The 13,641-nt window shown below is 47.9% G+C and overlaps 1 protein-coding gene across 1 annotated transcript; it reads right to left on the bottom strand.

The window, feature by feature from the left end:
• Window positions 1–426: 426 nt before the first annotated feature.
• Window positions 427–13,338, bottom strand: ALDH3A2 (aldehyde dehydrogenase 3 family member A2). Its single transcript, XM_065418083.1, has 10 exons — window positions 13,177–13,338; window positions 12,269–12,500; window positions 12,071–12,156; window positions 10,822–11,030; window positions 8,977–9,094; window positions 8,089–8,230; window positions 6,218–6,384; window positions 4,633–4,732; window positions 3,808–4,043; window positions 427–1,748 (listed from the first exon to the last, which is right to left on the bottom strand). Exons 1-10 carry the CDS (start codon window positions 13,336–13,338, stop codon window positions 1,734–1,736), a joined length of 1,467 nt encoding a protein of 488 aa, XP_065274155.1. The 3' UTR covers window positions 427–1,733.
• Window positions 13,339–13,641: the final 303 nt, after the last annotated feature.

Below are 13,641 nucleotides of genomic sequence, written 5' to 3'. Positions count from 1 at the left end.
AGTTTACATTAGCATCAAATCATTTGACACAGGAACAGTGTGCGCAGATCTCATTCTTCCTCACCTCACGGCCTCTCTATGGGCAGGGAGAAGATTTCAATAATACGGGTAGCTCGAGCATGAAGCTTCCAGTAGAGTTTTGCTGGCTCCCTCCCTAACCTGTAGTCATACCCAGCACAGGCTATACTAACAGACAGAGCATGAAAGGTTAATATCTGTAATATATTACCCCTCAGAGCACTGTTCACCTAGAGGTCAAAGGGCTTTTTCTGGGGGGGAAATATTCCCAGTTTACCAATGGGGAAAGTCGGATGAAGAGCCTTGCCTGGAATCAGTGGCAGATCTGCACATAACCCCGGTTTCCTGACTCCCTCTCAAGTACTTATCTATACTGCCTTCTCTATTGAGCCAACAAAGCTCCATTCATTCTTGTTTGTCAGTCAGTGTTTATTTAGTACTTTCAAAATCTATTTAACTAAACAGCATACATTTCCAGCTACTGAACAAAAGGCAAATAATTTTTCAATATAAATTCTTTAGTTAAATTTAATAGTATATCAAGTTATTTTCCTTATTGTTTAAAAATATTTGTTTTAAAAAGTTGGAACCTCTTCTAGTGCTTAAGTGTATCCAGTCTCTTCCCCTTCAGCTGAAATAGGTCCCTTGTTAATTAACTGGTGTCTTCATAAGTTTAGGTATACTTCCCTTGAAAGTATGTTCTGGCTTCTCTCCAGCAGCAAATGGAAATATGCCAAGAGTGAATTCTTTAGTTCCTAATGCTCTAAACACAGCCCCTGCATCACAAAAGGCAAGCCGGGCAGATAGGAGCACAGGTGACTGCAGCATTACAAGACAGATACCTTGCAACCCTCTAACAGCTGTAGCAGGTCTTTCACTTTGGAAGTTGCAGCCAGTTGAATGTGCGGTCAGATTAAATCACAGGGCTAACGAGTGGACAATCTTTTTTTTCTGGGGGAGATTCTAGGGATACATGTCCTGGGTTAGAAGGTGAGCAGCAGCCTCAATGTACATTTAGTCAGAATTGGTCTTGAGTATTAGTAAAATCTGTCTCCACCACACCAGAAAGGAAGACATAGAAGACTAATTACAAGGTGTGGAAGATACTTACTACAACACTAGGCAGGTACCATAAAAGGGAAGAACTCTAAAGAAAATGTATCTGCCCATTAAGATGTAAAAAGGCTACCTCTGTTTTATTTTGGACTTTTACTCTTTACATTAAGTGTATCAGGTCCTGATTTCCCTCTTTTTGGAGGACTCTGGAAAAATCATTGGCGGAACTGAACGGTGATGGCTCACAGACTGAAACGTAAGCCCAAGTTCTACTTCTCCAGCAAAGACTGGGCGAGCTCAGGAGGTGACAGTCCTGAGAAGACATAAGCATGGGCTTGATACAGCATGGAGTAGCAACGGAGGGTGCTGCTGCTTCCTGCTTTGCAGTTCTCTTCTCGCTGGTTGCATGACCAATACTTTATGCCCACTGCTGCATTAATCCCTGTATTGCCGCATGGCTTTTCAAATCAACATGAAGTGCTAGCCCTAGCACTGTTACTAGCTAGTGCATTCTTACTTTACTTCTCATTGCTTTGTGCCCTTAATATTTCATAGAAAAAAAGTAAAACTCTCAAGTTGAAAAAGGTCATTACATAAAGTGTGCGCTCAGAGTACAAGTACTGCGGATTGGTTATAGCAGGTCAGGTCACTTCTTTTCTTCAAGAGTAGGCCACCTGTGAAGGCAAAGAAAGATCTTGTATAACTTCAGCAGAGAGATGGAATAAATTCCAACTCCTAGATATTAACAAAGGTGGGTGCGCATTCCCCACTTGAACAGACTCTGGATCCAATAGGCACTGCTTTTCCTGACCCCCTTGTCAGTCTCTTATTCCCTATTCTCACCCCCTTTTGACTCTTATTTTGAGTATGGTGTAGAATCCACAGCCTAGATGCTGCATGCAAGAGAAGAATCAGCTGTTCACAACCCCATGTGACCAGGCTGTAAGGGTAAAGAGTCAGAGTGATGGACAGAAGGAAAGCCTGCATCACTCCACGCAGTACCCACATCCACGGCTCTGAAAGATTCCCCCCTCTACAAGCGGGGTCTGTAATACGCCACACAAGGAAAGTCCTATCTTGCTTCGGCAGGACTAGCTGGGCTTTGAAACCTGCTGCTCCTGAGCCAGCACAGTCTGCACTGCCAAGACACCACACAGGGCTTTTCTCTTCAGCACAGGCCACTGATTCTGGGAAAACCCAAACGTCGCCCTCTTCACTGAGCCGGCAAGTAATGAGGTGCGGGGCGATGGCAGAATAAGGTTTTATTTCAAAGACAGAGTTGGTCACAGACTGGCACAATAGTTTAAGAGGGACCTCATCTCATAATGCACGGTAACAAAGAATTCGGGAAGGGACAGAAAACCGTGTGCTTCGGGGCTCAAGCCAATCTCTGACGAGTGGAGACCTAATGTGGGCAACAATTAGCCTGCAATTGCCTGATGTGGGGATCTTGCATCTCCGGCTGGCCATGGTCAGACAGGATACGGCACTAGAGGGACAGTGGATGTGATCCCCAATGGCGATTCCAATTCAACCAGTCTTTACTGACATGCTGATCTAGTATTACACTTCCCCTCCGCCCGCAAGTCTACCCAGGCTGTGGCAGGAAAGATTCACAAGTTAGGGTTGACATTATGCTGTGTGGCATGACAGCACACGCAGCCCCTGGTTACCCTCACTTCCCCCAAGGCAGCGTGTAGTGCAGAGGTAGGCAACCTGTGGCACGCGAGCGGATTTTCAATGGCACTCACACTGCCAGCGTCCTGGCCACCGGCGGGCTCTGCATTTTAATTTAATTTTAAATGAAGCTTCTTAAACATTTTAAAAACTGTATTTACTTTACATACAACAATAGTTTGGTTATATATTATAGACTTATAGAAAGAGACCTTCTAAAAATGTTAAAATGTATTACTGGCACGCGAAACCTTAAATCAGAGTGAATAAATGAAGACTCGGCACACCTCTTCTGAAAGGTTGCCGACCCCTGGTGTAGTGCCTGGTTTGCTGCACTACTGGAAGTTGTTCATTTGGACTTTTAAAGACATTCTGTATCATGGACCCTCTTGAATCCTCCATTTACTCCAAACTGCAAGAGTTTCATGCCACCCAGACAGCCCTGCTCCCCCTCTCCAGAGCCTGACAGCACCTCTGGGAGGGAGGGAAGTAGCCCCACATCCACATGGGGAAGTGATTTGTCCAAGGTTACATGGGCTGTCTGCAGCAGAGCCAAGAGCCAACCTTCCCCTCCACAGTATCCCTGCAAGCAATGCACAGCTACAAATGCCACATAGTCAGTTCATTAGCCAGGCAGCCAGCTAGCCAACTACTCCCAACGAAAGCTCTAATGGGGACAGAGTGGTGGAAGCAGCTCTTGCAGATCCCATCCAGCCATGTCCCAACCCCTGTTCTTCAGGAGGAGGACTCAGTTTCTCACACGTTACCCATCAAATTAGAGCAATAATGGCCTAGCAGACTCAGAGGGTTTGCCCAAGAATCAGCTCAGCCCTGTTACCGGTCTGGATCCTGCTAGCCTAAGTGAGATCGAAGGAGATTTGAGGGCTTCTGGCTGGCCCTGCTTTCACACAGATCTCAGCTCAAAAGTTACAGTAGACCAGCTTCCAGGAGAGGAGCAAGGCTGGGAAGTGGGACCTCCATGCGCTAACTGGGCTCAGAAATAAACCCTCATTGAAAACACACAATGGTACAGAAAACCAGAGCCCCAAAGCTCACCTTTATCACCGCAGCCAGGATGGCTCCCAGCAGGGCCAGGGCAATGAGCCCCAGGCGGCCTTTGTTAAATCGCTTCAAGAAGAAGAACTTGGCCCAGTCCAGCTTCCTCTGACTGTTTGGCGGGTACCGGATTTTGTTCACACCTTCCATCGTCAGAGACTTAATTAAGCAGGAGCGGCGATGGGAGAAGGTCTCAAAGCTGTGTCTGCCATGGTAGTTGCCCATTCCACTGTTCCCTGAATGTGTCAACACACACACTAGTTAGCATGCAGTTGGTTGGTCAAGTTAATCCGTTGGGCACATCCAGGCTAGCAGTGCCAAAGATACAGAATATGCACCGTAGACAAGTTCCTTTCGAAACCCAACTCCTTTTCAGTAACCTGCCCTTTGTCAGACCTTTGGGGGTCTAAGTCCCGTTCCCAGAGAACAGGTGTCTGCACCACACCGGGACCCCTTGATGGCACTCTCAGCAGAGGGACCAAGGACTGAATGGGCCTGGAAATGGAGTTAGCGGCTCATCCGCAGAAGAGGTCATTCCAGGCCAGGGTGGAGGAACGTTGGTGCAGCACATGTGGGTGTTCTGGAAGCTGCCTATGGGTGCGTGTCTACCTGTTCTGAGGATAAACGGGGGGAATTCAGCCCAGCACCTTTCTACGGGAACCTGCTGTCTGTATTTATTTAAGAGGGATGAGGGGCCGCCTGCTGTACAGAACTCCAAGGCTCTGATCAGTCACGTGATCATTAGAAAGAACCAGTGGCTAAGATACAGAGAGCAGGACTACACAGTACACTCATGGTTTATTACACAGAGTTCCTGTAACTCACCGACTCCACCGAAGGGCAGATCTGGGAGAGTGTAGTGCATAATGACATCGTTTGCAGTGACACCGCCGCTGGAGGTCTCCGATATCATCCTTTTGATCAACTAATAAAACACAAACAGACGATACAATGCCAGATAACCTACTGGCTGTGTTTAATATAAAGTTTTAGAGGGATGATCAACACCGTGATAGAAACTATCTTGACAAAGAAATTTAGGGATGATGGGAACCCGCTCATCAAGTTTACTACCTGTGGCTTCAGAAATGTTCTGTTTCTCCAGACATTTAATGGGGAAATGTTTTTTGAGGTGGAAGTCTCCAAAACAGCACCATGTAGTGTTCACGTAGCACCCAACATTTTCCTTGGCATCTTGTCAGATTACAGCATTGTGATGAATGCTTTAAGATCACCACTATAGAGTCAAGTTTTAGAAATGTTTAAAGGGACAAATATTTCAAAGCTAAATGCAGTGAGAATCAAGAGGTGAGAATGGGTGGATGATCAGGGTTACATCACACAGCTCCGGAATTCAGCTGCTAATTCGTCAGCCCTGACTAAGGAAGGATTGAAAAGTTCCCCCGAGAGAACCCAGAGACTGGCCAACTAAGGAAATGCTCTAATAAGCCACCCGTAAGAGATGCAGGTTTTATATGGCTATAAATGTAATAAAATCTCAGCGTGCTGAATTAGCAGCTGTATTCCAAGGGCTGGCAAGCAGGCTAACTAGGGCCAGGTGTCACAATGAAGAAGTTGGTGCTGACTGCACAAGATCCTTTGATGCTCAGACTTTGAGAAGCCTGATAACTGTCTTTTGCAGGAGGAGCTACCCTTTGTACAGAGTCTTAATACTCTGCATTAACAGAGTTCTTTCCTGTTTTAGAACTAGGAGTTCAGATTCAAGATGACAAATTCTCTTAGCTACACAAGTACAACCCCACGGCCCTCAGTGGAACTGTACCAGCAGCTGGGTTAGACTTCGCTTTCCCAGGCAGACAGACACACACCCCCCTTTCCCTTTTGCTTATAATGTATTTGGCTTTATCACGTTCCCACTAGCAATAGCCGATTCAGTGGTCTGTACAAGATCTGTACTAGCTAGAATCTTTGCCAGTCCAGAGGCCACAACTTGCCTAATATTGTAATTAAAGATTACCAGCCTTTGTTACTGACTGTGTCCTTACCTGAGCTAGTATTTCAGTCTCTGCTACGTTGCCAAGCTACACATTCTTACATAACACTCTTCTGGTGGTGTATGAACAGGCCTGACCCATTTCAAGAGCCCGGTCACCCTGAGCTATTATGACGAGCAGTGGAGTGGTGGGAAGCCACCTGTCAAAATGACCCATCTATGTTGTGTTCCCACCTGGATGTGAGGGCAAAACAGATTGATTTAATCTGCCACCATTAAGGATAGGGGAGTTCCAGAAGCTTTGGGAATATCAGATTCCAGAGGACCCAAGAGCTGGGATTTAACAGGAGCTAAAGCCAAACGCACTCAATGAAGCTATGCCAAGGATGAACCTGGCTCTGTGTTTATAATATGCAGCGCAGAGTTGTGTGTCCAACTCTGGAGCCCAGGACCTACCTTTTTATCATTGGAAAATAAATAAAGGGCGAGCGGCTTCTCCCGCTGATTTATGAACTGAATTGCTTCATCCGCACTCTTTATAGTCACGATTGGAAGGAGGGGGCCAAAAATCTCTTCTTTCATGATCTTGGATTCTGGGCTAACATCAGTGAGTATAGTCGGGGCTACGACAGACAGGGGAGAAGACTGAATTAGGACATAGGGAAATAAATGCTCTGCTCAGGAAGCCCCACCCACTCTCCTGCATCTAGCTCAGCAATTGTCAAGCACAGCTAGTATCCCCATCTCAATTTTCAAAGAAAATAAACGCCGTTTTGTTGGTCTAGTCAGGTGGGTACGTAGCCCGTAGGGCCAGAGTAGCCTTATTTCACTAGCAGTAACGCAAGGAACCTACAGGCCTGCATCCTGTAAGACACTGGCCTAAGCAAGTTAGTGTAAGTAATGCATAGACCTCTGACCTTTAGCACAAATAAAGTGGTCCAACAGTTGCCCTAGATTTTGAGGAACTGGGACTAGCTTGCTTATGAGAAAAGTTGACATGAGACTGAGCAACCGCAGGAATACTGAACTGATACTAAGCTTAGATATTTTCAGAGAGGATCGTTGGCAGACATCTAACCACAGATTTGCTTTAGCAATAGGGATGAGTCAATAAGGATGAATATGCTAGCCTATCAGGGAAAGGCACCCCAATATTATGAGGGTGAGGAAGTTGAATATGGACAGAGGAGGCAGAGTTTTTGTATGAATATTCAGGCTGATTCCCAGGCCTTATATGAGCAAGAACTCACGTGAAGAAGGCAGCTAGCCCACCAGCCTTCAATCCTTTATCACCTATCTTCAAGCACCGGGGATCCGGACCATCAAACCCTTTTTGCATGCCAGAGACAGGGCTGGTCCTTTGTCTCGTCTCTGACCACCAGATCTCCAAGAAAGGGGTGTGAGTATGTAAGTATGAGCATATGCTAGGCAAGGAATAACGGTTAAGATTTCTCTAATACTCTATTATTGATATTTGCTTCTGTGGTTCGGAGCTTTCTTGTCTCTATTAATTGTATTAATAAAGGTGGTTAAGGTTGTGTTTTGCTCTCCAGGTGAGTACCCTTCCCATACAGCCTGGGGTTCCCTACAAGATACTGAACTTGTCAGTTTTGACTCTGTTGTGTCTGATCCTGGGGCAAGAACCATAGGGGTCTCCTCTCCTTAGCTGAGTACCAATTGGCATTTATTATAGGACCAGGCTACAATATGGATCATTAGCAGTTAGGTCAAGTGACTTGCACAAGGTCACACAGGAAGTCAGTGGCAGAGCAGAGAACAAACTCAGGTTTCCTGGATCCCAGCCCCACGCTTTATCCCTTTTAAAAAGGGAAGGCAAAAGGCAGACCTCATGCCTGTGGTGTTGGCACCACCTGAGCACAACCAGAGGCTTTGCACCATGGTGTGACTTCCAAACAGGTACCACAAGTCTCTTTGTGACTTAGAAGAGATTTGTACAGATTAACAGGAGCCTGAGAGCTTGGGGGGAAGGAGGGAAGGGAAGACCTGAAAATGAGGAAACTGAAGCTGGTCTGTTATTCTGCCATTCACCAGTGCTTTGTTCATACTAGACCTGAGGAGAACGAATAGCTATATCAAAACACTGAAACAGCCGCCAAACACCTGTCCCGTAGGAACATTAGGCTGCAGTAGGAGGAGATATTTGCTTTTTATTTTAATCATATGCACCAACTGGATTAAATACAGGCGAAATGAGCCAGAAGTCTGACTACACATCAGCTCAGAGAGGAGAAGACACTAGCTGGCATAAGGATCACGGTAACACCTATATGCCACCCTCTTGTCCCAAGCAAATGTAGAAGGAATACCTATAAAGCACGTAGCCTCATCAGTCTCCCCTCCGTAAGCTATCTTCTGTCCTTCCAGCAGTGTCACGAGCCTTTTAAAGTGGTGCTTGTTGACGATCCTTTCATAATCTGGAGATTTTTTTATATCTTCCCCATGGAATTCCTGTAAAAAAGAGAAAAGAAAAGGGGGTGGGGTTTAAAAACGGGACATGTTTGATCAATAATCTGGCACCTCCCTCCCTAGGCCAGGGTCAGCACAGCCATCAGCTGGACTACTGCAGAGGCTGCAAATCCTGTCATTACTTAGATGAGGCCATTTCTCAGCCTCGGAGGTGCCTGTCATTTCCTTGAAATGTATTAGTGTGCTCTCTGCTGGTGTGGATTTCCAGCTACACTTGCACAGCACAGATCTGAAACTCTACAGGCTTGGGAAAACTGAATCGACATTAGGAAACACAAGCGGGACCGTTTAACTAAGGCCTTGGCTACACTGGCGCTGTACAGTGTTGCAACTTGCTGCGCTCGGGGGTGTGAAAACGCCCCTCCTCCCCCCCCGAGCGCAGCGAGTGCAGCGCTGTAAAGCGCCAATGTAATCAGCGCCTGCAGCGCTGCACGCTCGCTCGCAGCGCTGCAAGCTACTCCCCTCGGAGAGGTGGAGTACTTGCAGCGCTGCGAGACAGCTCTGTGTTCACGGCAGCGCTGTGAATTCTCAAGTGTAGCCAAGGCCAGAGTAAGTCCCCAGACCTGGCACTGCTACAAGGGCTTTGGAGTTGTCAAGCAGTTTACAAACATTCCAAGGCACACCCTTGACATCATCATGAGCCTGAAATACAAGAGCAAAACACACACAGCTACAATTACAGGGAAAGCAGCCGCAGATTTGCAAAGCACGCGTCACTTAACACTTACCCTGAGAGTCTTCTTGATATTCTCCACGACTTTGTTCTGGATGGACTGGTCACATAGGATGTAATCGGGGGCAATGCAGGTCTGCCCACAGTTCAAATACTTCCCCCAAGCTACCCGTCTAAGGAAGGAAGAAAAGGATTGATCTCCATTTACTAGTGTTTTACTGACAAAAAGAGACATCTCTACCTGGAGCACTGCGGATGCACCACACCCATCCCAAACCATTCTGAAATGATTACTAGCTTGATGTTCAGCATCTCCTAGGAGCACAGCTCCCTGCAGGAGGCTGACTCATGGTAGGGAGAGAAGGAATGTTTCTTACCAGAGACTACACCCCAATGGTGCTCTTTTCTAGTGCTCTGTAAACAAATTTTGAAACCTAGATAAACTGATCTCATTGGAACCCCCATTAAGAGTCACAGGATTCCCCCAGCTGATGCTGACAGGGGATTCTGAAGCCAATGCTGCATGCAGATGTTAAAAAGCAATGGATCAACGGCAGCATAAACTCCAGCAATTCAAGAGCACCTGAACCCGGCAGTGTTCTGCTTTAATTAAAAATAGCCAAGAGTTAGAGCAAGAGCCTTGAACAAGGTACAGCAGCTATCTTTCTGTAACATTCTGCATCAGCATTGGCTATCAGTCGATCATATCTACAGGCTGCAGCCTTCCAAAGTCTCTGCCTAGCAAGACCGTTAGTACATGTTTGTACAAACAGTGCAGGTTTTAGTCTCATTTTACAAGATTAAACAGGAGCACAGGCATGTAAGCATATATAGCTGGATGTTCTGGGAAAGATGGTACCACCCACCAAATCCGGGAAAGTCAAAGCGAGACTTCAAGTGGGATTAAAAAATTCAGTGGCTGCAATGACTGAAACGCGACCTAAATCATGTGTGCCATGCTATGCTTTTCTTATGTTAAAGAACTCTGCGTTCTTACAATTAACGCAAGCCTTGGGGCCCCCATACGAGATACTCAAGCTCTGCTCGGGCAAATGGAAAACTGAGTCATGAGCATACAATATAATATGCTTCTTCTCCACAACTTTTCAATCTGACCCATTTTCTTTTGCTCTGCTGCAGGAAAAATGTTAATACCCCAGCATCCATAATAAGCTGAGTTACTGAATTAGGCCTCTAACAGCTGCTTTGAAGAATGTTGCCTCCTATTTTAAAAACAGAGCTTTCTAAATATTTGGTTTTGTACTGCTCAATCATTCACAGAGCAGGGTCCCATCAAGGCACGGCAGCTGCCATACACGAGTCTGGGGGAGTGTTCTGAGATTGCTGCTGGGGGACTCTGGACTTGTGCCCTTTGTTCTAGATTCTGCAGGATGGCTGTGAAACTGAATGGGACGATACAAACAAAAATCCAAAACCACAGCCTGGATCCTGCCAGCTACTTGCACATGGAGCAACTTGCAAGATTGGGGTCCATTTAAATAACGAGGGGGCAGGTTAAGCTAATTTTTGCACCCTTTAAAGTCTCCTCCCTCGCCCAATGCGGACAGTCAAGTATAATCAACTGTGCAAACTGCTACATCCAATGTATTTAAACTAATTAGATAAAAGCTTTTAAAAAACATTAAACAGAGCCAAATATGCTAAAATAAAAGGTTCATCTTTCAGTTTCTATTTGCCAAAACTCAACAAGCAGAAGTGGGGTCAAGTGGGAGCCAATCAAAACCCCCAGACAGAGAGAGAAACCAGCGTAGGAAAGGAGAGTCTGGCCATAAGCCGCCACCATCGTCAGAGAGGCATGCGTCCAACGGTGAGAGCCACAAACACTCCTCATGGACTTCTCCCCGCCCCCAGCAACTGACCCCCTAGAGGACGAGCTCACCTGCAGGCAATGTCAAGGTTGCAGTCCTTATCAATGTAACACGGACTTTTTCCACCCAGTTCAAGAGTGACGGGGGTGAGGTGCTTGGCAGCAGCTTCCATGACAATTTTGCCCACTTGGGAACTCCCGGTATAGAAGATGTGATCAAACCTCTCCTTTAGCAGCTCAGTTGTCTCCGTGACCCCTCCATTAATAACTGGGTACAGGTCCTTCAAATGAAGGCAGAAATAGCAAGATGTTTGTGTAACTGACTTGACTTTGGTGCAATAAATGTCAAGAGATTTGTAACACTAGATCATTACTTTGCTGTCACTGCATGACAAGCTCATTGCAAATGTAGAGCCACCATCCCATTTGGACTGTTTGCTTAGAAATCTCAACACTGCAAAATGTCTCCCACACCTGATGTGAGCTGTTAACTCCAGATCCAGAGTCTGACTCCTGCAAGCAAAGCACCAATTGCTTTAACAAAGCTGCAGCCACTTGGGGGACAAGTATTGCCAGTCCCAGGTTACAGACGCCAAGATGAAACAAACCAAAGCCAACAGCAGCAGTTTTTGGTGCAGAAATGGCATTTGTTCTTAGCTCTTGGACATTTTTACTGATCATCGGAATAAACACCACAACAATCCAGCATGATGGGAAGTCTGGTTTACTTTCATGGCTTCATTATCTTTAGAGAACTGTCTGAAGAGGCATGATTGCAGCATCGCAGGAAATACCTGCAGCTGTGTCTCCTGGGCCATCTGGCTGTGCTCATTAAAGAGTGCTGACATGCTAATGCTGTCTGGGGGAAGAATTAAGCCTCTGCTGCTGATAAACCCCACTACCCAGAGTTCCTTTAGCAAGGCATGGACTAGACTAAAGCGTTTACTGCCTGCCGTTCCAGCTGAAGGAGCCTGTTCTCTTCTAGCCAGGAACTCCCATCCCATCCCCCTTCTTCAAAATGGCAGACACATGGCTGTACAGTACCTAGCATGACGGAACTTGGATCGGCAGAGCCCTGCAAATCCGCGGATATCCACTTTATGTCCGCAGACAATGTTTACGGATGGATGCAGATCCAAATTTTATGTCTAGAGCCCTGCAGATATCCACTTCATATCTGCAGATATCCACGGATCATGTTTGTGGATCGTGGATCAGATACGGATACAAAGTTTGTATCCGTGCAGGGCCTAGGCACTACAAGACAAATGAACAACAACTAAAAACAACAGAACTGTCAGGAGTGTTGGCTTTTACTAACCTTGTCAATATACTGTGGGATCAGCTCAGCTACAAGTTTTGCTGTATTTTCACTTATCTCTGAAGGTTTGATTACTACAGCATTTCCTAAGAGACAAAAATCAGGACAATGTGTTGTCTGCTTCAGCCTGTAACACACTAGGGGGAGAAAGGATGACTGTAAAGGCCAACAAAACAAGGCATAAGGATTATACCATACCTGCTGCAATGGCCCCTATTAGAGGCTGCATAATCAGGACAAAGGGGTAGTTCCAAGCCCCAATGACCAGGACCACACCCAGCGGTTCATGGTGGATGTAGACCTCATCTGTCAGTGTCATTATATTCTTGGGAACAGACTTAGGGGCGACCCATGTAGAAAGGTTGTCCACCATCAGGGCGATCTCCCCCAACACTCCCATAATCTCGAAACTGAATGCATTGCATTCGCTCTGTAATAAATAACAGGGTGCTCTGTAAGTGAATGCCAAAGCAATGGAGCCATATTGACCCCCAGAGCGAGAAACAGGATGATGGCCAATACAATTAGCACAAGCTGAATCTGCATCTAGCTGAGGGCGACTGTCAGTTCTATGGTCTCGTTCGCAGCGGGCACACGCACACATTGCACAACAGCGGGGAGGTGATTGGGACATTTCCCCTGGGGACACATTTATACAACAGACGTGACTCTGCTTCAGAGCCTATATATGGAGATATTCCCATCTCCTAGAGCTGGAAGGGACCCCGAAAGGTCATTGAGTCCAGCCCCCTGCCTTCACTAGCAGGACCAAGGACTGATTTTGCCCCAGATCCCTAAGTGGCCCCCTCAAGGGCTGAACTCACAACCCTGGGTTTAGCAGGCTGGAACCACTGAGCTATCCCGCCCTGCCCCCCATTTGGCCTCAGCCAAATATACCGCCCAGGGTCTCGCCCTGACCGAGCCGGAGGAGCCGGAGGAGCAGGCGGCGCGCAGGACCTGCAGGACTCGGCGGCTCCGGCCACCCCAGGCCTGAGGCGTCTCTCCCTGGCCCCGCGCAGCTCGGGGTACGCTCAGCCAGGCCCCGGGGCACAGGCCGGGCCCAGCCGGCCCGTGGGGACAAGGGAGGATTGGGGGGCACCGGGCACCTTGTGCAGATCCGCGCGCAGGGCGGCGGCGATCTCCGGCTCCTTCTCCTTCACCATCCGCTCCAGGGCCCGCAGCTGCCGCAGCCGGAACTCCAGCGGGCGGGACCGGCCCGAGCGGAACGCGGCCCCGGCTCGCGCCACGACCTGCTGCCGGGTGTCCATGGGGAGCTGCCGGGAGAGAGCGGCGGTCAGAGGCGGCTCCGCTCCAGCCCCCCCCCCCCGCGTGACACGGCCTCCTTCCGGTCACCTGATCAGGTAGGGGGCAGCCGCACTTCCGGTCCCTCCACCCACCTCAATGGAGAGCGTGGAGGGGCCCCTGGGGGAACCCGCCCCCCCCCCGAGAGAATGGAGAGGCCCCTGGGAGGGACTGAGGCTCCCCCCCCCAAGAGAATGGAGGGGCCCCTGGGAGGGACTCAGGCTCCCCCCCCGAGAGAATGGAGAGGCCCCTGGGAGGGACTCAGGCTC

This window comes from Emys orbicularis, chromosome 17, assembly GCF_028017835.1.
Source record: "Emys orbicularis isolate rEmyOrb1 chromosome 17, rEmyOrb1.hap1, whole genome shotgun sequence".
Classification (NCBI taxonomy): domain Eukaryota; kingdom Metazoa; phylum Chordata; order Testudines; family Emydidae; genus Emys; species Emys orbicularis.
This window is presented reverse-complemented; position numbering and strand designations above follow the sequence as displayed.

Bases quoted from the DNA above. Each gene is read 5' to 3' on its own strand.
- ALDH3A2 (XM_065418083.1), bottom strand. From the start codon at position 13,338: ATGGACACCCGGCAGCAGGTCGTGGCGCGAGCCGGGGCCGCGTTCCGC. The intron at 8,231-8,976 runs GTAAGTGTTAAG...TCTTTTTTACAG, and splicing joins ATATCAAGAAGACTCTCAGG to GAATTCCATGGGGAAGATAT. The intron at 4,044-4,632 runs GTGAGTTACAGG...TGACACATTCAG, and splicing joins TCTGCCCTTCGGTGGAGTCG to GGAACAGTGGAATGGGCAAC.